General features: G+C 43.7%; 2 protein-coding genes across 2 annotated transcripts in view; both read right to left on the reverse strand.

Moving 5' to 3' along the window:
- pid1 (phosphotyrosine interaction domain containing 1) overlaps positions 1-4,093 on the reverse strand; it is a 30,558-nt gene extending 26,465 nt beyond the window's left edge. The window contains exon 1 of the mRNA XM_070970884.1: positions 3,902-4,093. Coding sequence (XP_070826985.1) covers positions 3,902-3,931 — 30 coding nt within the window. The 5' untranslated portion in view covers positions 3,932-4,093. The remainder of the gene's footprint in view (positions 1-3,901) is intronic.
- Positions 4,094-7,057: 2,964 nt separating this feature from the next.
- Positions 7,058-26,773, reverse strand: part of dner (delta/notch-like EGF repeat containing) — a 54,275-nt gene continuing 34,559 nt past the window's right edge. Inside the window, exons 4-13 of the mRNA XM_070970633.1 lie at positions 25,248-25,411; positions 22,699-22,847; positions 21,698-21,851; positions 20,576-20,689; positions 14,656-14,889; positions 10,954-11,076; positions 10,754-10,867; positions 10,391-10,522; positions 9,444-9,690; positions 7,058-8,456 (exon numbers count right to left, since the gene is read on the reverse strand). Coding sequence (XP_070826734.1) covers positions 8,345-8,456; positions 9,444-9,690; positions 10,391-10,522; positions 10,754-10,867; positions 10,954-11,076; positions 14,656-14,889; positions 20,576-20,689; positions 21,698-21,851; positions 22,699-22,847; positions 25,248-25,411 — 1,543 coding nt within the window. The 3' untranslated portion in view covers positions 7,058-8,344. The remainder of the gene's footprint in view (positions 8,457-9,443; positions 9,691-10,390; positions 10,523-10,753; positions 10,868-10,953; positions 11,077-14,655; positions 14,890-20,575; positions 20,690-21,697; positions 21,852-22,698; positions 22,848-25,247; positions 25,412-26,773) is intronic.

Consider the following 26,773-nt stretch of genomic DNA (forward strand, 5'->3'; position numbering starts at 1 on the left):
GGGTTTCTGAGTATGATGATTTTCTTATAAACCCGCAATCTAACACGAGCTGGATAAACCATCAATCAATCAGCTTGTTTAATGTTCAGGTCCAAATGACACTTTCCTTGAAATTTGAAAGATGTGAGCTTTTGCAACCAGCCTGACCAAAACTCACGAAGTGGCCCAGCTTAGAAATACGTTTGCATCCCGTATCTTTCACCATCCAAGAGCTTTAGGCTGGTCCCATAAAACTGTTACAGGTGATCATTATGTTGAGAAGGGTTTGAAAATTCTGATTATTGACAATTCTGCATCGATCTTTCAAGGGAGAATCAAGATGCCTCTGAGAATCAATCTCCTCCCCGTCTCCATACGGAAAGCTAGGAACAAAAACCTAAACGACGAAGCCGAGACGGATCCATTTCAACCAATGGGAAGGATAAGACTCTCCGTCACATGCAAATCCTTGAAAAATGATAACTTCCGCAAGGAGGAGATTATGCCCATTCATCAAATATGAAGCGCCAAACTAGGCAGCCCAATGCCATTTGTTCACAAGAAGCACAAAAAAAGAGGGAAAAAAAAAAAAGGGAACCATGGGAATATTGTGCCAGTCTGCTCGTGGATTCTTTTTGCCACCGAAACCACAGTCTCAACTACATAGCTGTGGCCACAAGGCAACCTCAGCCAGACAAAGAGACAGACAGACAGACCAGGAGACAGACGTAGAAACAAATAAAGGCAGGCAGAGATGGCCATGGTAAGAAGAAGAGATGCACAGGCAGTGGCTGGTTCTCACCGTGTTTGACCTCAGTCAGCTATTTCCGCACGCTCATGTCCACATCTTTTTACGTGCCCAGCCCTGTTTGTCAGTGTCACACACATTAAAGTGTCAAAAGTGGAAACCATGGCCAAAGAAAGAGCTGCTGACAGAGGAAAAAAACATGTTTGGTCGCCCTACGGACACTCAAAAAGGAAGCATGTTATTGCTTGTGTATATGCGTGCTTAACCTGCCTGCCAACTTGCATATGCGTGTGTGTGTGTGTGTGTGTGTGTGTGTGTGTGTGTGTGTGTGTGTGTGTGTGTGTGTGTGTGTGTGTGTGTGTGTGTGCATTTGAACCCAGACCACTGCATATTGTGCAAGCTGTCGTTGAACTAACATGGCCCTCGCCTGGGGGAGGAAGGGCCCCCGAAACTGTTGGAGGCATGTGGTCAGCGAGAGCTAGGAGGGATGGGGAAACGGACGGAGAGAGAAAGACAGACGGAGGGAGAGAAAAACAGAGAGGCATGAATGCAGCACCAACACACACACACACACACACACACACACACACACACGCACTTTGGTTCCAAAACACTTCTGATTGCCATCAGAAAAAGCAGCTCGCCACTGGTGAGGCGACCTGCATCTCCTCCACCTCCGTCTATCTCTTTCTCTCCCTCCTCTTCCTGCCCGAGCGTGAGACAAAAATGCAGCAAGACATCAGGTGTTGCTATGGCAACAGAAGACAGCACAAGCGAGAATAACATGGACGGATGCCACCGTGAATGAAAACAACAAAAAAAAAAAACGAAGATAATAACCACGAGTACATTCTAGATAAGATACCTGGCGTCCCATTATGCTCGGCTCAGAGGAGGTGAAGGTCACCGGTCTAAATATGGCTGCCGCTCACTGTTACTTCAAACTATAACCTTTTATTTACCGATTCAAACAATCCTGGCAGTCCATGTGGCCACGGTCCAGATAGTTATTCATAAGGGTTTCTGCAACCCAGGCGGACTTTGATGATCCAATCTCTCCTCCACAATCATTCACCTTAAATGTTGCGTGTCAGAGTTTAGAGGTGGACAGCAGAAACATGTAAAACTCCTTATCAACTCTGGGCCACAGCTGGAGTCCAGGAGGTAAGCTGCTGTGAGCCAAGAGACGCTTATCAGATTCCTTCAAATCTACCTTTTTTCCTTCCAGTAAGTGTGGCACTTCCATATCCTACATCTCCCACAATGCAGCACAATAGCCTGCCTGGTAATGCTGAGTTCATGTCATGTTGTCTGGACGGGAGCGCTTCAGGGGCTCACAGCGTGTGACCATTTCCATCACAACTCAAGACTTTCTTACTGAGAAGCTCCTAATTGGACATATCGGAGTTTTCAGAAAAGTCTGAGTATACCACCTCATAATTACTGCTTGGATGTTGACGTGAACACTATTTGCAAGTCGGAATCTTGTAATTACGATAGCTTCAACATGACATTAACTCGTCTTTCGAGCGCCATGGCCCCAGTTTGTAAAGCAGGCTTCCAGTAGGACAGTCTCCAAAGCCAAGCTGAGACAACCCTGATCTCAGAGGTTAGAAAGCTCCCTTCAGGGACGACAGCCGCACTCCCCGTGAGTTGCAACCTGACCGTGAAATGTCCAGTCAGTGGCGTGCCCCTTTAGAGCTTTGCCCACTTTTATACATGCATAAGTTTCTGATTTGAATCCAAATGTTTCCCATTTGTAACAGCAGCAAAATCATATCTGTTTGTTCACAGAAAGAGGATGTCAGAGGAATCAGCACAGCGCTGGTGAAGGGGTGGATAAGTTGACATTTGCGAACATGACATCCCAGATCTCACTCCACCATCGGTGTGGGAGTGCTGGACTGAAGAATTCAGGTTTCAACTCAAGACACATTCAGTAAAACTAGTGAAGTAAACCCATTCACTCTGAGAAACTGCTGTGATGGAGAGAGGACAACCTTGCACTACAGAGCTGCTCATGTGGCCATTTTTCCTTAATGTCCTTCCTCACACGCGCTATCCAAATGTCCTCAAAGTGAGACATGCGGTGGCTCTGAGACAATTGTTGAGCCTGACACTCTGAGTTCATGCAAAAATCACATGGCACTACTCAATTCACCTCCATCGGACTCAGCTCCATGTGCCAGGCGACACGTGAGCGGGCACCACCACGCACAGCTTGGGTGTTTAAAAGAAGCGAAGGGTCGGGGTGGGGGTGGGGGGGTTGGTGTTGGGGTCGTGCGGATGCGTGTTTATTGGATCATTTTACAACGGCCCCTAACCCCACATCTAAACACCGGAACTCTCGGTTTTAATAATTCGTGATTCCATCTTCTTGACGCCTGGGCAGAAGAGGGGATTGTGCAAGTTCACTTGGCAGGCAGTCTGCAGGCCGACATCTGGAGAGCATTACGTCTGCAGGAGACGCGAAGCCAGGCTCGGTGCGCGGCTTGCCCCTGGATATCAAACTACGTGTCATTAACAGGGAGGCTTTTTTTTTCACTTTTTAACAGGTCACAGGCGGCAGGTTGCGAACCAGAGTCTGCTGATTTGTGTAAGCGATTTCACACAATAATGGAGAGGGAAAGCATCCTGATGTGACAACATGAAGGGAAAATAAGAGTGACAACAGGAGGGGAGGCCTGCAGTTGCAGTCAGTAGGTTAGTGTGAAGACATTGTTGGGTGAGAGAGGCCTGTGGGCCAAAATAGCCATTTTAAGCGCAGCTGGGACATGCGTGTCTTTGCCTTTTTACGAAAATATCCAGCGGTGCATGAACGCAGGAATGCAGCGGAGGTACAGTGTGTTGCTCTGTCCTCCCGGCTTGCGTAACGTGAATAGGTGCGTTTAAACGCATCACCAACAGGGACCCGTTTAGACACAGAGGCATTAGCTGGAAAAAAGATGGTTTGGATGCCCAGAACTAGCTGGTAACATTTCAAAGACGACGGCCAGCATCCGAGAGAAAGACGGTGCTCACAAAACATCTGTAGCTGCTCAGAAACCGTAGCAAGTCGCTCCAGGCTGGAGCCATGCACAGCACGGCGGGCTCCAGCGACCGTTCACACGGCTCAAGCGTTTATTTACCGCCGCCCTGTCGACGAGAAGCGCCTCACACACACCCGCATCTTACCTGCAGTCGCTCCGACGCGGGTTGCCACATATTAGCAGAATGAACCGTTCTCCGTCTTTACTACAGCTTGTTCTCTTTTCGTGGTCCGGCTCACATCTGTTCGCTTTCACGGCTTGCCTCTCTGCCCTCCTTCAGTCCGGACTGCTCGGTAATGAAGGATGTGTTGCTCCGCCTGGCTGTAGTTGTCGGACTGGCCAGCAGGTGGAGGTACCTGCGCTCTGTGGCTGCTCGGCTTCTCATGCTGCGTTCAGGAGCTTTAGGAAATCGATGTTTCACCCAGACTGACAACGTGGTTTTAAGGTCCAGACAGAAAGTTGTTTGTGTAACTATGCTAATGGGATATTGTTTAGATACTGTGGGGAATTCTAAAACTGTTTTATTTAAAGTTTCAGCATCATGACAGGGTGGACGACTTAAGCTGGACCATATCACACAAGTTATTATTTAAAGGTCCAATGTGAAGGACTTAAGGGGATCTGTTGGCAGAAATGTAATATAGTGTTCAGAATTATATTTTCAACTTAGAGTCACCTGAATGAGAGAGAATGAGGTCTTTATTTCTGCAGAGGGAGCAGGTCCTCTTCCATGGAGTCCACCATGTTGTTTTGCCATGTTTCTACAAGGGCTTGGACTAACCAAATACTGGGTCTAAAGAGGGCCTTTTGCATTTTAGCAGTCGCCACAAGTGCTTCATGCTTGGAGGGGGATACCCCCCTTGATATCTAGTTGGTTACAATCTGCAGCCTCATCGTTCAATGCCACTAAATCCTACACACTGGTACTTTAATCATGAAATGACTCATCTTAAAGCTGCACTAATCAATCTTCTTTCATTAACAATGGCTAAATTTCTATATATGATGTGATAGAGTCCATTCAGCATCTTTCAACCAATTGTTTTGGTTTTATGGCCTGCAGCTGTAATAATTCACTCTCATTGCTCTCATCAACACTGTTTTCAGCAGCAGGCAGCTATTTCTGGCAAAATGCTCTGTAAAAACAAACTGGCCAACACCAAATGAAACACACATTAGCAACTTGTTGGTGGAGTCATTGGAGAGGACAGTGAAGTGAGAGTGAATACTGGATTTGCTTTCTGCCCTGAAACAGATCCCATGCATCCCATCACAGTGTAGAGTTCAGATGAATGCTGATGTTAATTACTGCTTTCATATTCCTTTTACAGGATCCATCCTGACATATTTTTAAGAACCTGACAACTCTGGCTACAATGGCTGAAAATGAGCTGCTAAAACGATTCACTAGCTAAGTCTGCTATTGATAATTTCAGATAAAAACATTTGCAAGTACCCAGTTTTCATATTCATTTAATGTAAAATCAACATAAACTGGCTAATTAAAGGCACCCGCAGCAGTGATATTTAGCATCATTATGGGAGGACTTCAAAGCCTCATCCAGACCAGAGTGGCCAGTGTGTGCAGGAATGCAGTTAAAATGGAAATGATTGTATAAAAACCAAACATAAATGGCATGGCATTATTTCAGAGGGTAGTGGCAATAAAAACTTGGTTAGTTTAAAGTCCTCTATTCTCATAATTCCAAAGTCATCTAAGGACAAAGTCTATGGTGAGCTGCTGCAGTCGTGCCCACACATTCTGATCTGCTTAAGCTTCTCAAAAACAAGCTGAAAACAAAAAAACATTCTGTCCTTCTCAGAGTTTGTTTGAATTAAGATGGGTCTGGTCTGACCTTGTTATTCTAAACGTGAAGTCAGGGAATCCACTGAAGCGTCATCCATTATCTTGTGGAAAATACTGAATTAATCTTACTGCTGTCAACTTTAGCACATATTTTAACCACTGAGTTTTGTAATGAAACCACACAAGTGCGTTTTTGCCCAGTTGGAGGTGGAGGCATTGAAAGAGACTGAGAATCTCTATAATAAACAATGTGTTTTGGGACATGTGTCAAACCAAACAGTGAATACTCTGACCCTCCAGGGCTTTCAGGGGGCAAAGGCCAAGCACAAGGCTTCCAAAGCAGACCATAAGCAAAGGTGAGAGTCATCGGTGACATCTGGTGCTCCTGCAATGTGTGCGTATGTGCGTTTGCACACACACATGATATATGTAGGTGTGTTGAGCGACATGACTCCGCAGTCGCAGTCTGTATTTATAGATGTTTACATGGGGAACATCTGGATAAAGCCTGAGGTCACTGAGGGTGTTCACATTACCAACACTCCATAAAAGGTCTTTCCCACGGCTTACGGTTCAGCCTGCTGGATATGACCTTGGGACACTGCAGAAAAACAGACGCTGTAAAGAATTGGCTTTTCTTAACCTGGTTTTTGTTTACACATTTTTTAAAAGACCAGGACCCACGATTTCAGAACAATTAAATCACACCCAAAGCTTAATGCTGCATATTATTGTTTCAGATAATTGTGGCTTGTGAGTTTAAGGAAAATGATGGTTTCTTTCAATCTGACATATTTCTAACAATAAAACATATATTGGGGCAACCTGTGTGAAGCTACTACAGCTTTCCAAATAAACATAATTTTTACATGAAATGATATAACGTCTTGTCTCTGAGTCAGAAAGTAGCTGCCTCGAATGGCCATCTCACTAAAATGTGAGGAATCTCTGTCCTTCCATGTCTTGACAAGTGTTCATCCAATTGACTTCACACTCGATGGGTGTGCTGCTGAGGACCCAAGGAAGTGCAGTGTCAAGTGTGAAGTGGTTTGGATGAGCGGTTCTCAAGGAAGCTGAGACACATTACGCTGCAGAGCTGGAGAGTCCCTGCTGATTTGAGTGCAGCAGTTCCAGACCTGCAGTTTTATACATATGCCTGTGCAAATTTAAAGGACCATCAGTGACCACTGGGTCAAATTAGCTGATGCCTCCTTAAGTATAACCAGTGCCTTTAGAGAAAGGGTTATACCTAACAAAGCATCAAGCAATTTGAGTTTTAATGTAACGCTCTGATAACCTCACACAGTGGCTAACTTAACGTTATTAATCTAATGTTAGCTGGCTACTGTCAAAGAATAATGTCAGCCTATCCTGTCTAGGGCCCTGGGAGCCAGCTACAACCTGGGGTAGACCATTTTCAGACCATTTTTATTTGGCAAACTTCTTGTATGGCTGCCTGTGTTCAGACAAAATGAATTCACATGAGACACCGGCTCAGTACTGTAGATTATGTTCACTTGAATCTTTATTGTTTACATCATTCAACATAGATAATAGGTAATCATGTGGTTGCTGTGTTTAAAATGAGAGAAAAAAATCGGAGGATTAGCTGAGCCTATCGGTAAAACATCGCTTGACCTTGAGAGGAACAACACAGCTGCACACACAGAGAGTTTTCCGATTGGCAGGACACAGAAGCACATATATTCTGGAGTAGATATCACCCCTCTCAGCCTCCGCCTTCTCCCTCTGCTCCACCCTAAAGCTAGTCAGAGGCCGCTCTAGCAAAGGAACTCTCATCCAGAAACTATTCAACACTGTCAATACTAGAGGTGAATTTGTACACTGGCGTAAACAGGTACACTGAGTAAAACCAACACTTTTTCTGTGCAGTGAGAAATATACCTACCTACTCTCCTAAATATCACTGAAATACATACAGTAGGATGGTAGGGTCACAGAACTCCAGTTAACCCACTTTCTTCACTACTCATACACCATTGAGAAACTTGCATGTAAAGAACAGGACAATATGTATTTTAAAAAGATAAATTCTGTGACTAGCATTTTATACATGTATGTATTTTATCTAGTGACCACAAATTACCCCAAAGAAAATATTTGGCACACTCTTGACAGAGAGAAATACAACTGCAATGAGAAAAATAACGACCACAACCGAGTACAAAGGATCTTGAAACAATGCAGAGAACATCAAATCTAACCATGCATGAAGTAAGGCAACCTACTGCAGTGTTTTTTTTCTGTTTGTTTTTTTCAGATATAGAAAAAGATACAGTGTATGCACCAAGAGGAGTGCGCCTATTTCTACAACACCTGTACGGACTGCTGTCAGCTCTGTTTGCTGAGTTTACATTTAGAAATTTAGGCTCTGGGGTTGCTGGCCCACGCCGACAGACAGACAGTCTGGTGCAGACTAAAGTCATCACTCTTGTACAGCAGAGGTTCCTGGCAGTGTTGCCCATTATTAATAACTTAAGTAATGCAAAGTATGCTCTTATGCTACAATAAAGCCTTATCGTGGACTTTGACAGGAAAATAGATGTATCAAATTCCAGATTTGTTCTTTTATAACTACAGAGTATGTTCTGGATGTTTTTTCCCTCCACTTTACATTCAATTTTGTTTAGCAGTTATTTTTTTTTCTTAAGAAATACTTTAAGATTTATGCTGACTTTCTGTATGTGTGTATGTGAGTGCACATGTGTACATGTGCAATTGTGATGTGTACAGCTTGTGATGGGCTGGGATGGTTGTGTTTTACAAATCCTTTGTCTTGATGAGGGTCACCAAAGGCTTGTCATCGGGGCTGTAGTCCTCATAGGCGATGGGAGTGGCATCATACATGGCAGGCCTGGACTTCTTGCCAAATCTAATAAAAGAGTGTCAACACCAACAGTGCATCAATACTGTATCATCAAATTTAGCAACATAGTCCATCCTTTGTTAGTACTGGGCTAGTGATATGGGGACAAATCAAAAGTAAACAGTAACTTTTATTAAAAGGGGAACCTCAGTGATTCAGTGTTGAACTTCTATTAAGTTAAGGGGACACACAAAAGACAGAAAGCAATTAAGTAAGAATAAGAATGAATGACAATATGATAATTTATGCAGCAGAGCCTGATGTATCCTGCCTTTTATTTTAAAACTGCTGGATCCTACACTTCCCACAATGCAAAGCAATAATGTCTTATGTCAGGCATATCCTGCCTGTTCAAGTCAACACCCACAGTTTGTAAATGAACCTGTCTGTTATAAATGTGAACTTTCCCAGAAAAAGAAGAAATACATTTTCTCAGATGTGATAAAAGATGGATGGTGATAAAAGATAAAACGCTCCTTCCAGAGCATCACAGCTAAGTTGAGCTTGACAGATTATCCTTGACCTTGAATGCAGTAATTGACTTACTCGCTTGACTGCTTCATCATTCATTCTTTTGTTCTGCACCAGAGACCAGGAGGAACACAATTTCATCCCTCTGTGTACAGATGGATGACATTAAAGTCTCTCTTATCTTATCTTGTTCTGGAGTATGACGTGGTCTACAAGCTCCAGAAAAGGCTATAAGTGGACCTCGAGATGAGATTGTTCCATCAACTGGTTTATCGCTGTTCATCTGGAAAATTTTTCCCCTTTAAAAATGACAAACTACTTCCCAGGCAGTGGTGCGTCAATGTAAAACATCACCTCATTGAATACGGCAAAAACACATTAATGCTTACATAAAGCTGTTTAGTGACTGTCACTAAATAAGTCTGAGTCTGAGGAATAAGACTGCATAACACTTCTGTAACACTCCTCCTGTGCAACGCTTTGTTGTCAATCAGTCAGTTCATACAAATCTCTGTCACTGACCTGGCGTGGCGGATGGAGGCGATGGCATTGCTGAACTCGCTGTCGATGCTGCGGCAGTTGTAGAACTCCTGGTAGGCGTGGCGCGATGAGCCCTGGTACTCGATGCGGCTGATACGACAGATGCCCACGATGAGGATGATGAGCATGAGGACGAAGGCCACGCACAGTGCTCCGATGATGATATAGAGGGAGTGGCGGGGCATGTTGGTCAGGGTGTCCTCAGTGTGTGCTGGCTTCCACTGCAGGTCTGACACACACATAGTTGGGCTTCCATCAATTTTGGGGACATTACATTGACTTCCAATCATTTCCTGGAGATTTACCCAACCCATAACCATCACTTGCCTAACACTGACCCTGACCCTGACCTTAAGGAAAAAGAGTTTTAATTCAGTCATGCTATATTCCTGCTGACCCACCTGCACCTTGGACTGCCCCTTGAATAAATACAGCAGTCCTACCTTATGTTTTATCGGTTATTTTACCTTATTTTATTGGATTTTATTTTATCTTACTTATTTTATTCTTTTACTCAACGGAAGGTTCATGAACCTCCTTTAGGCTTTTTCTGGGAGGACCCTCTTTTAACTATCTTTTGATTTTATTATAAACGGCTTTTTAACAAGACTATGTCTTTCCCCCTTTTGTTTCCCCTGAGCCAGTGCCCATTGTGACCTCCAACAGGATGTCACGTTTTTACCTGAACTTAACCTAACCTTAGTCCAAGTCTACACCCTAAAATTTAATGATTTACTTTATGGGGACTTGCATTTTGTCCCCATATGGAAGTGAGTCATTCCTGCCCACACACACACACACACACACACACACACACACACACACACACACACACACACACACACACACACACACAGAAGCATGCAGCGTTCCACATGTCAGATTTTAAATTAATAGCTGAACAGGAGTTTTCGGACAGGCTGACTTACGGATCTCACAGCTGGGCCCAACCCACCCAGGTTGACAGTGACAGGTAAAGCCATTTGACTGGTCGATGCAGGTGCCTCCATGGTAACAAGGGTTGCTCTTGCACTCGTTGATGTCGACCTCACACTTCTCCCCTATGTGGACATGTAAGGTTGCATTCAAGAACAGCTAGAGCAACAAAGCTGACAGCAGAAAGTGCAACTCTCATCTTATCCTTTATTAACCTTGAATGAGGTCTTTTTAATGCAGTCTATTAAAAGCATCATGAACCATATACAGTACTTGCATTCAGCTTTATAATCATATCCTGTGAATCACGCTAATAGGCAGGTAGTCTACTGCTCCATCATGGGACCAGCGCTCACCCAGGTATCCAGGTGAGCAGACGCAGGAGACGTTGAGTCCTGTGCTCTCACAGTGGCCTCCATTCTGGCAGTGCATCTTCAGGCATGGATCCTTGTAGATTTCACAGTGTCTGCCTGCACACACACAAACAGAACGATTTACAGACGTGTGCCTGCATTTAAAAAGAGTCACACAGTCAATCATATACACGCATACATACCTTCAAACTGTGGTGTGCAGACACACTCATAGGCATTGATAAGATCCCTGCAGGTGGCGTAGTTCTGGCAGGGGGCAGACAGACACTCATTGTACTCCTCTTCACAGTACAAGCCATGGTAGCCTGAATGGGACACAAACATATATACAGTATCAATATTAGAGCCATTGAAGACTTGAGCATGTCATTTTGCTGCTTTGCTGATGCACTGAAATGCATGAAAATGAAACTTTTATTTGTCCAGGAGAGGGTTTTACTGAAACATCATGAAAACTGAGATTGGTTAAAACTGAATTTCTCTTTCTCTGTGCATGTGTATGTAGTGTGGTTTATCTGGAAAGGTGTGCATATGTGTGTATTTATCATTCTATCGCCAAGATTTATTATTAATACTGGGTTAGCAGTTGAAGGTGGTTAGAACTGAACAGGAGCTCCTTGTATAAGCACTTCAGCCACCGCCTGATCTGGATTTCCCCTCCAAGCATCCAAGCTGGCTATCCTCAAAGCTGTTTAGAGCTTATCACATATTTCTTTGATCAGTCCTCTTTCATACCACTTAACAGTTTCACATCAGGGAGCCTCCAAGTGAAAACACAGCTGGTGAGAGCAGAAAGTACAGTGCCCTCTTCATCCATAGCTCCTGCTCATAGTTGCTGTATAGCACATAAACATATGATATCATCATGGAGCTCCTAAATCCAGTTCCGATGTACTTCTTTTCCAATACTCAACAGCGAACAATGCAACAGCACATCATTTGATCCTTGATGCAAATACAACACCAGTTAACGAATATCATTCAATTAGTGTGTGAATATATTGTAAAGCCAATATTTTTCCACTGAGTTTCAATGGGATTGGGCATAAGGTCAAAACACATGCAGTGCACTGTGTTTTCCATGGGATGGCAGCTGTGTACTGAGGCAGAATAAGCCTGAAACATCTGAAAACATGGTCAGTGCATCAGCTGCAGACATCAATTCGTCCTCTGATTCTCCAATAATATTTCAAAATGAACTGCTGCACTTTATGAAAATGTTCCGCCATCTACGATTCAGACCCCGAATCACCAGAGGACCAGTGTCTCTTGAGTCCTTGCATGACTCATGTAGCAATCTGTTTCCATTAGCTACGCCTCTACTTTGACTCGCTAAATTTCTCAGTTGGGTCCCGGTACTGACAGAAGTTTCAACAAACCCTCCCTGGGCCACCGCTAACGTGTGTTTGCAGAAGGAGTGAGGGGGGAATTAATGAGGAGCCCAGTTAGAGGCTCCAGGGTCCTCTCTGTGAAATGCCAGTGAAATGTCAAGTGCCTTTCCAAGACTCTGTCTGCTTTCTGTGAGCTGGCTGGTGGGCTGGCAGCCTCTCATGTGAGCTGGATTACAGGAAACTGGAGGAGGTATACTTCTACATATCAGCTACCCAGCAGCCTTCTTTCAGACAGCCAGCAGGCATTTACTCAACCCCGGCACACAGTCACACACAGGCAGACACACACACGCACATGAACATGCACACACACACACACACACACACACACACACACACACACACACACACACACACACACACACACACACACACCTCAGACACCAGCTGGCAGTCTGATGAGTTGGAGAAAAGGTCAATTTTGGTCCGAAACATTATGTGTGTGTGTGTGTGTGTGCGCGCGCGCGTGTGTGTTCACTGTAATGTCTGGGATGCTAATTGCAAATCACCAATTTCACCAATCCCATTAGACAGGGCCGTCTGAGTAGAGACATTTGATTGGCTGGCAGCATCTGCTTAACCACCATAGTCACAGACAGACAATAGATTGAGAGCCACATACACAGTTTTGCGGCAACTGTTTCACCATGGCAACCAGACAACAGAGGATGAGAGGGAAGCGAGGTGAGGTTAACGACAGGAAGATAACGATGAGGAAAGACAAAGAGAGAAGCATAAGAAAAAAATATGAAAGACATGCAGAAGAGAAAAATAAGAGTGAGGCTGTGGGGAAGAAACTGTTCTGAATCTGAATACTTTGAAAGCAACAGACGCCCGCTCTGCACGCAAGGACACAGCAAGGGTGAAAGCATTTCAATAAACATGAAAAACTGACATGGGAGGATTATCAGCTCAAGCTACAACTCTTATAGTTCAAATATTTAGGAAACAGTTTTCTCTACAGATGCTACAAGAGCTGCACAATCTCAAAGCTCAGTGGAAATACAGCATGCCAAATCCAAATCAAGTCAATGAAAGAACAGCTGAGTAGCAATTCACCCATGTCCTGCCGAGAGGAAACCATCAAGAGATGTCGATAACACAAGCAATCAAAAACTATTTCAGTTCTGAAGATTTTCCTGGTTACAGCCGTAATGCAAAAGAAGGCACTTTGGAGGCTGCTGATGCAGGAGAATGAATGGGAGCATCAAATAAGAGATCGAGATGATGAACGGCTTGTATATTTGACTGACAGATGGTATAAACACAGAGCAGAAGGAGCAAAGTGTCAACTTATGTTTATGGGTCACTGGGAAAGTCATCTATCTCACCATCCCAGTACGATAATTGCAAAACAATGGATAATGATAAGTCATCATTCCACTCAATTGAGTTGATCACAGAGGCGTCGGTGCCTGCGCTGCGATCATCTGTCTAAAAATAACTCATCATTGCTGCTCTGTGTCTTACCACTACGTGTTATGTGCTGGTTGTAAAGCCTGATTTAAAGTGGTGATAGATTTGGAAGAAGATTCAGAAGATATCTTCTGGCCATTGGTGGATTTCTGTATTGATGTGTCGGGCACAGACCCAAAGCAATATCTTCTGTCTGAAGTGATTTATATTAGCATTTCTTGTTGGAAAGAGCTGAATCAAAAGTTGAGATATGTTAATCATGGTTTTTTGTTTTTTTTTTTGGCGACTGGTCCTTTAATACTACTATCATCCAATATCCAGTATGATTTTTTTATAATTGTTTGTTTACTTAATCAAATGTATTAATTAATTGAGCAGAAAAGCTCTGCGTGAAAAAAATCAAAAATGCACCAGAGGGGTCCTTTGATGGTTAGTATTTTGTACTGTCTAATATTTGAATGTCAGGGTGGATCAGCTGTGGCAGGAAGCTTTGGGAAAGATTATGACAGCATCTCATCTCAAGCATGAACAAAATGCACCCCCCCCCCCTTGTTAACCTGCCACCCCCCCATCCCCTAGTAGCAGAGGGAGTGCAGGGGCAGAGGGGGTGTTTACTTTAATATGATAGATAGTCTGTCTGACTCATCGATCCTTTATCTGACTGAGGTTTGTGCATGTTAGAATCTACGGCTCGGACCACGAAGTATCGGCAGCCTAACTGTGCTGTATTGATGAATCCATGGTGCTGTCCGTGGTGCTGAAGTTAGCAGATATTGGTATTTGTGAGGTTTGCTCTCCATCCTGCCCTTCTGTTAGTTTCATCTTGGACCTAGAATATTCTCTCAACTATAAACTACAAATACTCAATTATATACTATACGGTAGCCTATATAGAGTAGTGCCACCTTCATGATCAAAGAGACAAATAGCATCATGCAGTTGGAGAAGAGCAAGAGGATCACAGAGACACACTGCTGCCTGTAGTATTCCTATAATATTTCAATATTTCACTTGCAGCACAAACACAGAAGATGAGATTAAAAAATATTTAAGAGCACCAGCCACAGCGCCACTCACCTGGGACACACAGGCACCTGTAGCTGTTGCCCACGCTGCGGCAGACCCCGTGGGCACAGGGGTTTAGGGCACAGAAGTCCACCAGCTGGGCACATGTAGGGCCGGTGAAGCCTGCTGTGCAACTGCAGCCGAACCCCAGGGGGCCGGGGCCCTGGGCGTAGCATGTCCCATTATTGTGACAGGGGCTGGAGGCGCACGGGTCCACCTTCTGCTCACATGTAGCACCCTGGTATCCTGAAAGAGCAGTAAGGCAGAGACGAGGGTGGGAAATGGTTAGAGAGAGAGAGAGAGAGAGAGAGAGAGAGAGAGAAAGAGAGGAAGAAAATGATGAAAGACCAACACAGATATCATTTCTGTGGCCACTAGTCCTCATATGCCAGAAAGAAAGAAAAGCTGCCAACACACTTAATATTATTTACAACTATTTCTCAAAATCTCATTATGTACAAGTGTGCTTACCTACTGGAAAACATCAAACAACGCTTAGTGCAGAAAGCGGAGGTGCAAGTGCAGGCAGAATGCCAATTCTGCAGGCGAAAGTCAATTTGGTCTTAACTTTGGTCATTTCAAGGCTTCAAATGAACCTGCTTGCAACAAGGTGGAAAGTGCAACACAGCGGGGGGGTTGTGTTTATGCAAATCAGGCGGTTCGGTACGATATGTGACATCCATTTTGGCATGAAATTGCACCCACTCTTCTTCCCACTAAGACCAACTCTTATTGCAAATAAGCTCACATAGAACGTTTTGTGGGTTTAGTCGTGTTGGTGCAGACAAAGACCGCTGAGGCATAAATGTATGGTGAGTTTTACTTTGATCTAGAAAGGCTTTACACAAACATTTAAAACACATCAAAATATGATTTCCATGCCTTTAAGGTAGACTCTGCCCACAATGGTAATATGTTTGAGAGTCTTCTTTGTGAGAGTATTAATCTGTGCAACCATCCGAGGGCAGCGGAAAACACGTTTGTTCCATTTGTAGTCACTAATTTAAGTGCTATGCTGTACATTTAGAGACTGCTACACAATTACACGTGCTTCTTTCAGTGGGGTTGCCTTAAATAAATCTTATGACACAGACCCACGGACCACAAACACGTATATAAACGTCTGACATAAAATTTCCTGCTGTCCAGCCGGTGCAGTAGTTTATTCCACATACATTCAATGTAGCACAGCTCATTTAAAATGTAGAGAGCAACCATAGGATGAAAGGAGATGTTTTTCTCAAAGCAACAGAAAAACTATTTTCTCTGGATGTAATGTATACAGAGTAATTATAAGTGCAATTAACAAGCTTGCATAATGCAAGCAATGAACAACTTTCTAAGTTCTGCATGTCAGTGTGCTTTGACACACAGCCTGACTTGGTGTCAGTCCTCAGGCACAGTTTAAGATTTACGATAAAAGGAATGTCCATCAAGGCATTAAAGGAGTAGTTTGACATTTGGGGAAAAACATTCATGTGCATTCTTTCTGAAAGTTGGATCAGAATATTGATACAACTCTTATGTCTGTCAGGTTAGTATGAATTGAGAGCCTGGAGGCAATTAGCTTAGCTTAAACAGCGTAAAGTTTAGAAGACGCAGCTAAGCTAAGCTAACATCCTGCTGGCCGTAGAGTGATCTTTGAACGGACGGGCATGAGAGTGGTATAGATCGTCTCATCTAACTCTTGGGGAAAAAGTGAATATGTCAAACTATTCCTTTAAGCCTCATGACTGCCCAGTTTTGTAGAAGCGGATGTGGGGGGAGTGATAGCACTGATCAAAGACAATATACCGAGAAAAAGACAGCATGTGGTTTGGTTCTGTCACCATCTACCACCCAAAATCACCACCTGGAGCAATTTGAATGTTCTTTCTTTTCGCCTTTCCTCCTCCTTGTTACAGATTAAAGCAGCTTAACAGAGAATGAATTCTTGCTGGTGACGGAAATGTGTAACTATTGTGTCGTAGCAGTATCTCTGAAGAAGCGTGGCTGTGTTTCTGTCACGCTTTCAGTATGCAACAATGCCCGTCTACATGTGGGGGTCTGTTCTGTGCAGAGCCGTGCGCTCCATTTCTCTTCGTGGGTGACTGGCTGTGCGTTGAAACCACTAGTTTCTTCTTCACCACCTCTCATTAGCTTGTGAGCCTCTGCTACTTTCACCTATCCTCCCCATCTAAAAATAACTTCCTCCCTCTTTCTCCTCCTCTGCCTTCACCTCCCATGAGAACTGCCATTGTACTGCAGAGCAGAGAAAGACTCCACCGTGTACGTGCACATACCTTCCTGTGACACAGTGTGTGGGTCGTCTGATTTACACCAACACCTCAGTAAATGCCTGTGCTGACTGAACTGGAGCGCACACTCCATTGAGCTAATGAAGAGATCCCTCTCGAGCATCCATTGATCTGCAAGACTTTATTTCACTGTGTGAGGAGGACATTTATCATTCAGCGGCAGAGAGACAGGAGTAATCTGCAGCAGTCAGGGAAAAATATCACCCAAAGCTCTCGTAGATGCACACTCTTACACAAGCTCCACTCCCTTCCTCTGTGTTTAGCTCTACTCCGCACAAAACTTACACAGATGATTTCTACATCTTGAGCTCAGTTTCTCTTTGTCTTTCTCTACTTTCTTCTTGTATACACGTACACACTGTGAGACCGAGCCGACATAGAGGAGTCTGTTCATTCCCGCTGCTGGTATTCGAACCTGCCAACATTAGAAGCAGTTAACGGTTTAAATTTAGCTCCTTCGCCCCGCTAATTCTGACTGGAGGCAGTCGCAGTACTGACGCTCACACTCTCTCTTCTGTCAGTGTGTGTAACTGTGTGTGTGAGAGAGAGGGAGAGAGAGGGAGAGGAAGATAAAGTGATATCAGTGTGGCAGTCTCTGAGGAGTCGCTGTGCAAAATTTACTTGAGCACATCCCTGAAATCCCTATTACTCATGGCATTCAAATGGATTTGTCTTCTTCATCATTTTACCTTGGACTGAGAGTAAAAACGAACGGATTTGTATCATTTAAATCTACATGTCTACGCTAATTGAGAGCTGTCAAACCATCCACCTCTGCCTAGCCTGCAGTCCCTCTCCCCTCTCTTTCTACCTCTGTGTATCTGTGTGTGAATGGAGACATGGGTGCTGAAGGCAGAGCAGAGCACCACCGGCAGCATCCCAACCACTCAGCTCTGCCACATCCACCTTGCCAGATCACATAGTTCCTGTCAGTCTGCATTTCCAGCCTCTTTCTAGTTAACATTTGTTTGTTGCCTGAGACTAATCCTATTTCTCCTCTCCCTGCAGGTCTGTCTGCTCTGCTCTGGCCCTTGTCTCCTGGCCCTTTGTCTCATGACTCGGACCCCAGTTCAGCCGAGCAGCTCCCCAGTTTCCACACTGCTACCCACTCCTTGGTCTCTCCGCTTGGCTTGGCCGCAGCTCTGCTCCTTGCACTTGGCTTCAGTTGCTAGCCTTAACAGTAAACATGTAAACAGTAAGCTCTTATTAAGGTAAAGTCAAGTGAAGATTTCTTTAGACATCCCAAACACCACACTGGTCCATTCAGCTGTTACTCAAGTTCTCTCTGGAAATCTGCTGATGTTTTGAGATATGCTGCTGACAGGGAGACAAAAAGGATTGAAAATACCACCTTCTATCCCTGCAGGGTGAGTCTATTCAAATACCTGTGCCTCCCTGAGGATGTGCTCTCATGGCTGGCCTGGTAATCACAGGGTTGATACCTCTCTGATGACAGCTGCTACAGTTGTCATGTCATCCATCATTTTATTTGTTTGCTTGTGACTGTTTAGGAGCATTGCAAAACTTGGGGGTGATTTATGGGGGTGGGATGCAGAACCTTGAGAAGCACTAAGCAGGATGTGCCTGTGTGTGTTCATTTGGGTGTGAGTGTGCTTAAATGTCTTTACCTGTGGAGTCACTGCTGAGCAAATGAAGTCCTAAATATCACTTAATGAACTGTGAAGCATTCTAGTCTTTCCTGTCCTTGAGAAACAAGAACAAAAACACTGAACTTGTGACTCCTGCTCCAAACCAAGAGACGAGGACTTGCTCCTGAGGGAAGTGAAAATCACCAGATCAGACAATTTACAAACCTTTTATCCTCCTTTCTCTTTCCTCTTGTTCCCAGCTGTATACATTGAAGGGTTTTCCACACAGGATATGTAAAGCATTCTCTGACGGGTTAACGAAATCCCCTTTGATACAAGATGACATCTCTTATACTTGGAAACTTCATATTACTATAAAATATCTTCCTTATATTTTCCATGTTAAAAATAGTCATTCTGCATATGAGAACATTTATTTTGCTTTTGATTATTTGCCCAGAGGCTCTGTATTCAAACACATTTAAATAATCCTCCTCTGATGTGTTCATCAGCATGGACGCACATCTCTATGTGCCTCTCTAACATACACACACACACACACACACACACACACACACACACACACACACACACACACACACATGCAAAATTCACTTATGAGGACATTTAGATGGCTTATGTTTCTGTCTGTTTATGCAGTGTGTGTTTCCCTGTAGGAGTGTGTGATTGTCCCGCATTCTGATTCAGTTATTGATTGATCATTTGTTCAATAGCATGTCCTGTCCTAACATGTCCTTTTCTTTGGATTTTGAAGTTTTCAGGGGGTTTTTTTTGTTCATTTCAAGCGAAATATTCAAAGCTGGAGCAGCTATGTTCTTTTCAATTGTCCCAGGAAGCCAGCATGCACAGAACCAGAACCCTAAAACTGACGTAGCTACATGGAATTCAGCCATCATTCAATTTATCATTTACACCTGTGACATATCAAAATGCCCTCTCTGAATAAAGCCTATGGTTAAACAATTTTTAATATTGCAAAGTTTTTTAAAATGCTCTATTAGCTAATAAACTAACCAGCAATTGATTGAACAGAAAAATGGATCCAATGAAGTGTTACAGGTGGATTGAACCTGCTGCTACCTGTAAATAAACACACAGAGAAGTTGTCTGAGCTTCAGCGTTCCCTCAGAATTATCTAATAAGCCCATGAATTTTTTTAAAAGCGCTCCCTCGACAAAATCTCCTCGCACTAATTAAGAGGTGCTGGCACGGTTCTCTCCGCCGCTCTCACCGCTGTTTCCCTCATTGTATGAAAATAAATGCACAAGCAGTGGATTATGAATCCTTTTCCGCATTGGAGACCTTGTTTTTCAGCAGCTGCAGATTAACAATACAGTCAGGTGTTGCAGTGTGAGTCAGGCCTCCTCCAGCTCGAGAATGAACTGACCGCTGGGAGCTGTACCTGGAACAGTGAAACAGCCTTTCTGCCAGGTCTTACATCCATCTGCTGTTTCTTTATTTATGTGGTGGAGTCCATTGTTACTTAATGTTTTGTGTGTGTGTGTGTGTGTGTGTGTGTGTGTGTGTGTGTGTGTGTGTGTGTGTGTGTGTGCATACACTCTCTGTATACACTGTCGTCAGTACATGGTATTTGTTAATCACACACTAGATTGCCCTTGGTGAGAAGTGCTGTTTCGGCAGAAGTTTTGCGGTTACAGATTTCCCCAGAGAGGCTGATGCAGGTCACTGAGGCTATGAAGACTAATTAGACTAGAGGAACTAGAGGAGGACGGTTTAAATTAAGCATCTCAGTGGCACAGATACTTCTAAACATGCAGCGGACACGCACAGTATTTAACAACTGTATTCAAACAGCTGAAGAATACACACATCTATTTATCGGAAGTCTCTCTTTTGCTTTCTTTTTCATAAACATGAAATTTACTGTGCAGCCATTCTTAATATAGGCACACAAACTGTGTATTTCTGGCACTCTCACGCATTCCTCCTGACTCACTTACAGCAAACACACATCAAAATTCACACACACAGATTGGTTCCAGCATGCAGTGATTGGTTTCTTACCTTCAGGACAGTAGCACCTGGGCCCCGCCAGGCTGCTGAAACAAGTGGCTCCATTCTTGCAGGGCTGAGAGACGCAGTGGTCAACCAGCAACTGGCAGCGCTCCCCTTCATAACCTGAGAAACACACAGTTTATAATCAAACTATGTGATTTACTTCATGACACTTGGTCAAATGCAACTAAAATCTATGTGTTTAAGTTTCAAGTAGTTGCTTTTAAAATCTTTACTTGAAATTATGAGTTATGAAAGATTCTGTTTTATCAATTTGTGTGTAAATGTTTGTCTGTAATTTAAATTTTTGTGAATCTGAGGGAGAGTAGCCGCAGCCATAGTAGTAGCTAACAGGGATCATAATAAAGCAATACAGAAATCAAATTTAAGTAAGTCATTGGTGTTAGCAAATGCAGCGATTTGAGACATGTACTGAAACTAAATTTGAAAATGCTGCTTCTCATCAGCTGCACACACAGGGCTTGTTAGCACAATCCCATAATGGGAAGTGACAGCCAATCAGTGGTCACTTCTGACATTTACCTTCCTACCAGAGGTCCCCCGCTTCAAATCCATCCATCCATCCATTTTCTATGCCGCTTATCCCTTTCGGGGTCGCGGGGGGGCCGGAGCCTATCTCGGCTGTCAACGGACGAGAGGCGGGGTACACCCTGAACCGGTCACCAGCCGATCACAGGGCACATACACACACCATTCACACTCACACCTAGGGGCAATTTTACAGTCACCAATCAACCTAATGAGCATGTTTTTGGTCTGTGGGAGGAAGCCGGGGTACCCGGAGAGAACCCACGCATGCACGGGAAGAACATGCAAACTTCACACGGAAAGGCCCGACCCGGGAATTGAACCTGTGACCTTCTTGCTGTGAGGCACGCGCACTACCTGCTGCTCCACCGTGCAGCCCGCTTCAAATCCCTGTCCTAAAATAAATCTGACAAGATCAAAGGTTCAGCACACTCCCTGTTCCTGTGTCCTAATGCAAAACTGACTGCACACACTCCACTGGCTCTTCATGAAGCCTTATACACACGTAAAACAGTACAACACCAACCAACCTGAAACAAACCCATCTATGAACATGCAGAAAGAATGCACACATGGACACACCTGGAGGGCAGGTGCATGTGAAGTTGCGTCCTTCGCCCCCCTGTCTCATGTCGCTGCAGGTGCCGTTGTTGCGACAAGGTCTGTGGTGACAGGCGTCGAACTCCTCACAGAAGATGCCGGTGTAGCTGTCCTCACACTCGCAAAAGAAGGTGCTCTGTGAAAACACGTCAAATCAATGAGCCTCAAAGGTGAAACACTGCCACTTTTAAAATAAATTAGTGACATAATGCAATAACAAGCAGCAGTGAAAGCATTTGGTTTTCAGAAATCGACAGCTGGGATGATCATGGGAGAGTGAGTTTAAAAAGGAAAGACATGACAATGTCTCCATGACACCCTAGTTAAACATATGGACATAGAGAGTTCCAACTCTGTCTTCCAGGGTGTTGCTATACCTTTATCTTGTATTTTGACTATCAGCGACCGATAATGGATTAACAGAAAATAAAGAATAGCTTTTGATAACGTTGTATTGCTATTATTTGTGATATTGCATTACGTTGTCCTGTACTGTTCAGGCTTGTGTTCCTTTGTTTTGTCTTGTGCTCTCTGCTCAGTGAAACCCAGGGAGAGGCTTTTTTGTCCACAATACATTTCTGAATAATGATCAAAAGACACTCGTTGCACGAGATGCCATGATGCAGCTGCACTGATAATGCTGATATATTATAACAATATGGAAACTTTACTTTTACTTATTTTGCAGTTGCATTATTGTTGATGAGAAGTGTGTAATTGCTGCAACTATGCTTACAAAAACAAAGCTTATATATTATATCACTGCGAATATCTGGATGCTTCAGTTTCCATTCAGATGTGTTGCCTCACAACCAAGTTTCTATGTGAGGTCTCTTGGCCTCCAGGATAGATTTCTTACTCATGTGTATAATAATACTGCAGGATTTTCCTCCAGTGCACTTGTTTCATTCACACTAAAGCTCAAATGTTTGGATAAGAAGGTACACCCTGTGCTTCGATGATCCATATCTCCTATTTCTCACCTCAGAGGGCTGTGTGATACATTTTCCTTTCCCAGAGCACTGAGGGTCACTGAAGCTGCTGCCGGGCTCGACACAACTGCTGGCCTTCACTGTCAGGTTGAGACGCAGGGTGACCTCCGGGGCTGTGGGGGCACCCACGCGCAACACACCTACCGCAGAAGAGTTGAGGGTCTCATAAACTATTCATGTAGTTCATTCATTCAGTATATTACAATAATGTGCACTGCATTTGCAGATGTCATTAAATACATGATCCCCATGACTTTGCAGAGAAGATTTGACTTAATGCCAAAGAAGGTTATTAGAATGATTTTCCACCAGACCGCATTTTAAGATGTGCTTTGTTTTGACAGTCTGTTGGTCAGTTCATCACTTAACTCCAGAAATATCTCAACAATTACTGAAAAGATTGCCGTGAGACATTCATGGTCCCCAGAGGACCAGAGTGACATGTCTTCACAACTATTGAAAGAAGTGGCAATAAGTCTGGATTGTTCATGTCCCTCTCATGATGACTCATAAATTTGGTGATCACACGTGCCATCACTGAGTTTGTCCATTGGTTTGGCTTATGACTACATACCTGATAAACTAATGACGTTCCCATTAGCTGTACTGGTTAGTGCTAATTAGCAAATGTTAACATGCTAAAATAAGATGGCGAACATGGCAAACATTATACTTACTTCAGCATGTTAGCATTGTTATTGTGACCATGTTGGCCTTTAGCTAATGTCAGAGTAAGCATAGTGCTGCTAGCATTGCTGTAGACTCTCAGGTTTGTTAGGACAGATTTTAAATGATGTCATGCCTGTAAAGTACACCTTGCTGCCAAAGAAACCCAATAAACTCCAGCGAGGCTACAGAAAGGAACTGATGCGAGCAGCTTTTCATTGTGACTAAAATAGAGTGTGTGCCTCTCCGTCTTGTCTCATTGGGTCTATAAGTTCAGAACATCTCTTATTATATCTTCAATCAATGCTGACAGCTACCCAGGCCCTCGGATAAAAATAGCTTCATAGTGAATATTAACTGCCATTTTTCAGAGCCCGATCTCAGCCAATGAGCTGTGAGTCCACCCATGACGAGACATCCACGACACAAGCTCCTCAGCCAATGAGAGGGCCGATTAAACAACTTGAGCCTCACCCCCAGATGACTGTCAGCCCAATGACATTGGATGTTGGACCTGCAGAGTCACCGCTCCTTCACAATGTGAAAGCACATTGGCAACATTCAGAAACAGTGACGTGTGAAGAGGGAAATGCAATGTCATCGCTCCTCCCTCCTTACTGATGCTCTGCATCATCTTCCTCTTCCTCTTGCATTTTGACCTTCACTCTTCCTCCTTCTGCATCCTCTGCCCTTTCCTCTAATCCCTTGCCATCTCTTCCTTCCCTTCTTTCTCCCCCCTTATCTGACTCTCTCCCACCCTCCATTATCCTTCCTCCCCTCTGATTTAACTCCCCAATGTCACCTGCCTCGTCTCCCTCTCCCCCTCTGTCTCTCCTCCCCCCCTCTCTCTTTCTCTCTCAGGCGAAGCAGAGTTAGCAGACACATCAAGGTCAACAGACAGGCAGCGTAGCGAAACAGCATCAGGTATGTTGAACACACACAGAGGTCAGCCAGCCCTTCAGTCAAAGAGTGAGACTGCAATTACCCCCCTCCAGCACCCAGTGCAGCTCACACCATGCTTTGGCACAATGTGTGACTACTCTGTGTGTGTGTGTGTGTGTGTGTGTGTGTGTGTGTGTGTGTGTGTGTGTGTGTGTGTGTGTGTGTGTGTGTGTGTGTGTGTGTGTGTGTGTGTGTGTGAAGCTAAGCATCAAAATACAGATGGAATATCGTCCTTTTTTTAAAAAAATATGCAAATACAATATTGAGACTCATATATGCAAATATTATGCGATTCTCCCCAATGACATGTTTGGAATAAACGCTGCAAAGACAACTTATTTAAATTCATTAATCCTCAGATGTTTTTGGCTCAGTTGTAAATGAGCTATTTGGAGGTATTTCAAAATGTTTCCTATTTAGCTTCTCTGTGGTCGTTGAACGGATGATCATCCAAATGAAATGATAAAAACAGAGATAATTAAAGTATAATAATTGAATTGAATTTGAAATTACAGATTTTCTCTTCTCTGTAAATTTGATTTTGATCTGATAAAGACGTTAATGGTTGGATTAAAACAGGCTTGATTGAATAAACATCTCAATTTATCAACAATTTATCATTCTGTGTTTGCACAGTGAGTATATAGTGTTTAATCTGTGCACTGGCCCATATGTCTACCCGTGGTATTTTTTACACCTTTAATTAACACAATTTTCATTACCTGCGCAGTGTGTTAGGCATGCTCAGCTGTTGTTTGGTCATTGAGTTTCAACTGCTGCATGATGCTGCCAAACACTGGCAGATTTACTCAAATAAAACTTTCCTTTTGCAGAGATTTAGTTCATTCTGGTCATCAAAAATGTTTTACTTCAATATAATAAAGTAGACCGGTGTGAATATAGTTGGTGCAAATGGTTCCATATGCTCTTACTGAGGAAGTAGTTCTGTCCCAGGGGCAGGGAGTGGTCGGGTACCACCAGTCCATCAGGGGCCTGCAGGAACCACATCGTAGTACCGTTCAAAATGGATGAACGGAGGAAACCCTCTTCATTCACACGCCACAGCACTGGAGCTCCACTGGCATTGACCACCACCCTAGTTGGAGAGGCAGAGTAGAGAGGGGAAGGATAGAGGGTGAGGAGACAAAGGGAGGAGAATCAGAAAGAGAATCTGATTATTGTGGGCCCAAACCACAAGTTTCCACCGGCTGCCATGATCCCTTTTTAATTGGTGACAACTCTCTGCTGCTTTGTACTGCAGCTTTGCAATATTCACAGTGTTAATCATGGATGGTGCCAGGAAAGATATACTGAATTCACAAAATATTAGAAACTCAATCCACATTCAGCACCCTCATTATTTAGTACATGCAGCAAACACTTGATCCAGCTTAAACAGTTTTAAAACAGTTTTAAACTGTCAACAAAACCAGCATGAAAGGTAAATGGACGAATCCTCTATATTTTCTGTACTTGCTTTCATTCTTATTTCAGTCAAATTAAGAAGTTTAATGAAACACCACCCTCCACCCTCCACCTTCCAATCATAGTGGTCTGACAGACACTTTATCCCATGTTTGAACCCAGGACAGATGACTTAAGGACAGTCTCCCTGTTCCTTACTCGAACACAGTCTGGTGTGAGTAATGGCTGCCAGTGGTCTGACTCAGTGGGGGTGATGTTGAACAGAGTTGTGAAATACAGCCAGTGGAGTTGGGGGCTATCTCTCATCAGGACCTCAGACAATTTGTAAAAAAAAAACAAAAAAAAAAACAGTGAAAACCCAGAGAGAAAGAAGCAGATTCAAATCGAAGAGAAACAAACAAGAGAGTTCACAACAACTCAATGTAACTCATTTTGTATTGATACTGTACCTGTTGCAAAATATTCATTTTAATGCTGTTGCAAAGCAATGCTCTTACACTGCCATGGAGAAGCAATCAGACATTAAACTGAAATGGGCAGAGAGCCATGAAATGTACCGATCACATTCATGCTCCTCGTGGGATGAACCCTTTCTGTTCTGGGCACTACATGAGCTCTCTGCTAGCACCAATCCTCCAGGTATCAAAGGGAACTTACCTTAGCGTAACATTCGGATGTAATACCTCTAAAATGGCTAATACTGGATACATCTAAGTAAAGAGATGATTGTTGAATCTAATGTTAAACTGAGGAGGCATGAAAGGATGATGTTGAGGAGGTTCATAACTGCATCTGAGCCATCCTGCTGAGGAGACGGCAAACACTGGAGCCGAGCTGAGTAACCTCAATGAGACAAGTCCTTATGAAAGATAAACAGTTGGGTAGAAGAGCACTGTTTCAATGAGGCTGCACACAGGTTAAATGCTTCGAAGTGGCCCTCTACCCTCACTCCCACACATGAAACAATCATTCTCACATTAACAAAAACAAAAAACCAGTCAGTGGTTATCCTCTCAGTCTTTGCCTTTGTGCA

The sequence above is a fragment of the Chaetodon trifascialis genome, chromosome 9, assembly GCF_039877785.1.
Source record: "Chaetodon trifascialis isolate fChaTrf1 chromosome 9, fChaTrf1.hap1, whole genome shotgun sequence".
NCBI lineage: Eukaryota > Metazoa > Chordata > Actinopteri > Chaetodontiformes > Chaetodontidae > Chaetodon > Chaetodon trifascialis.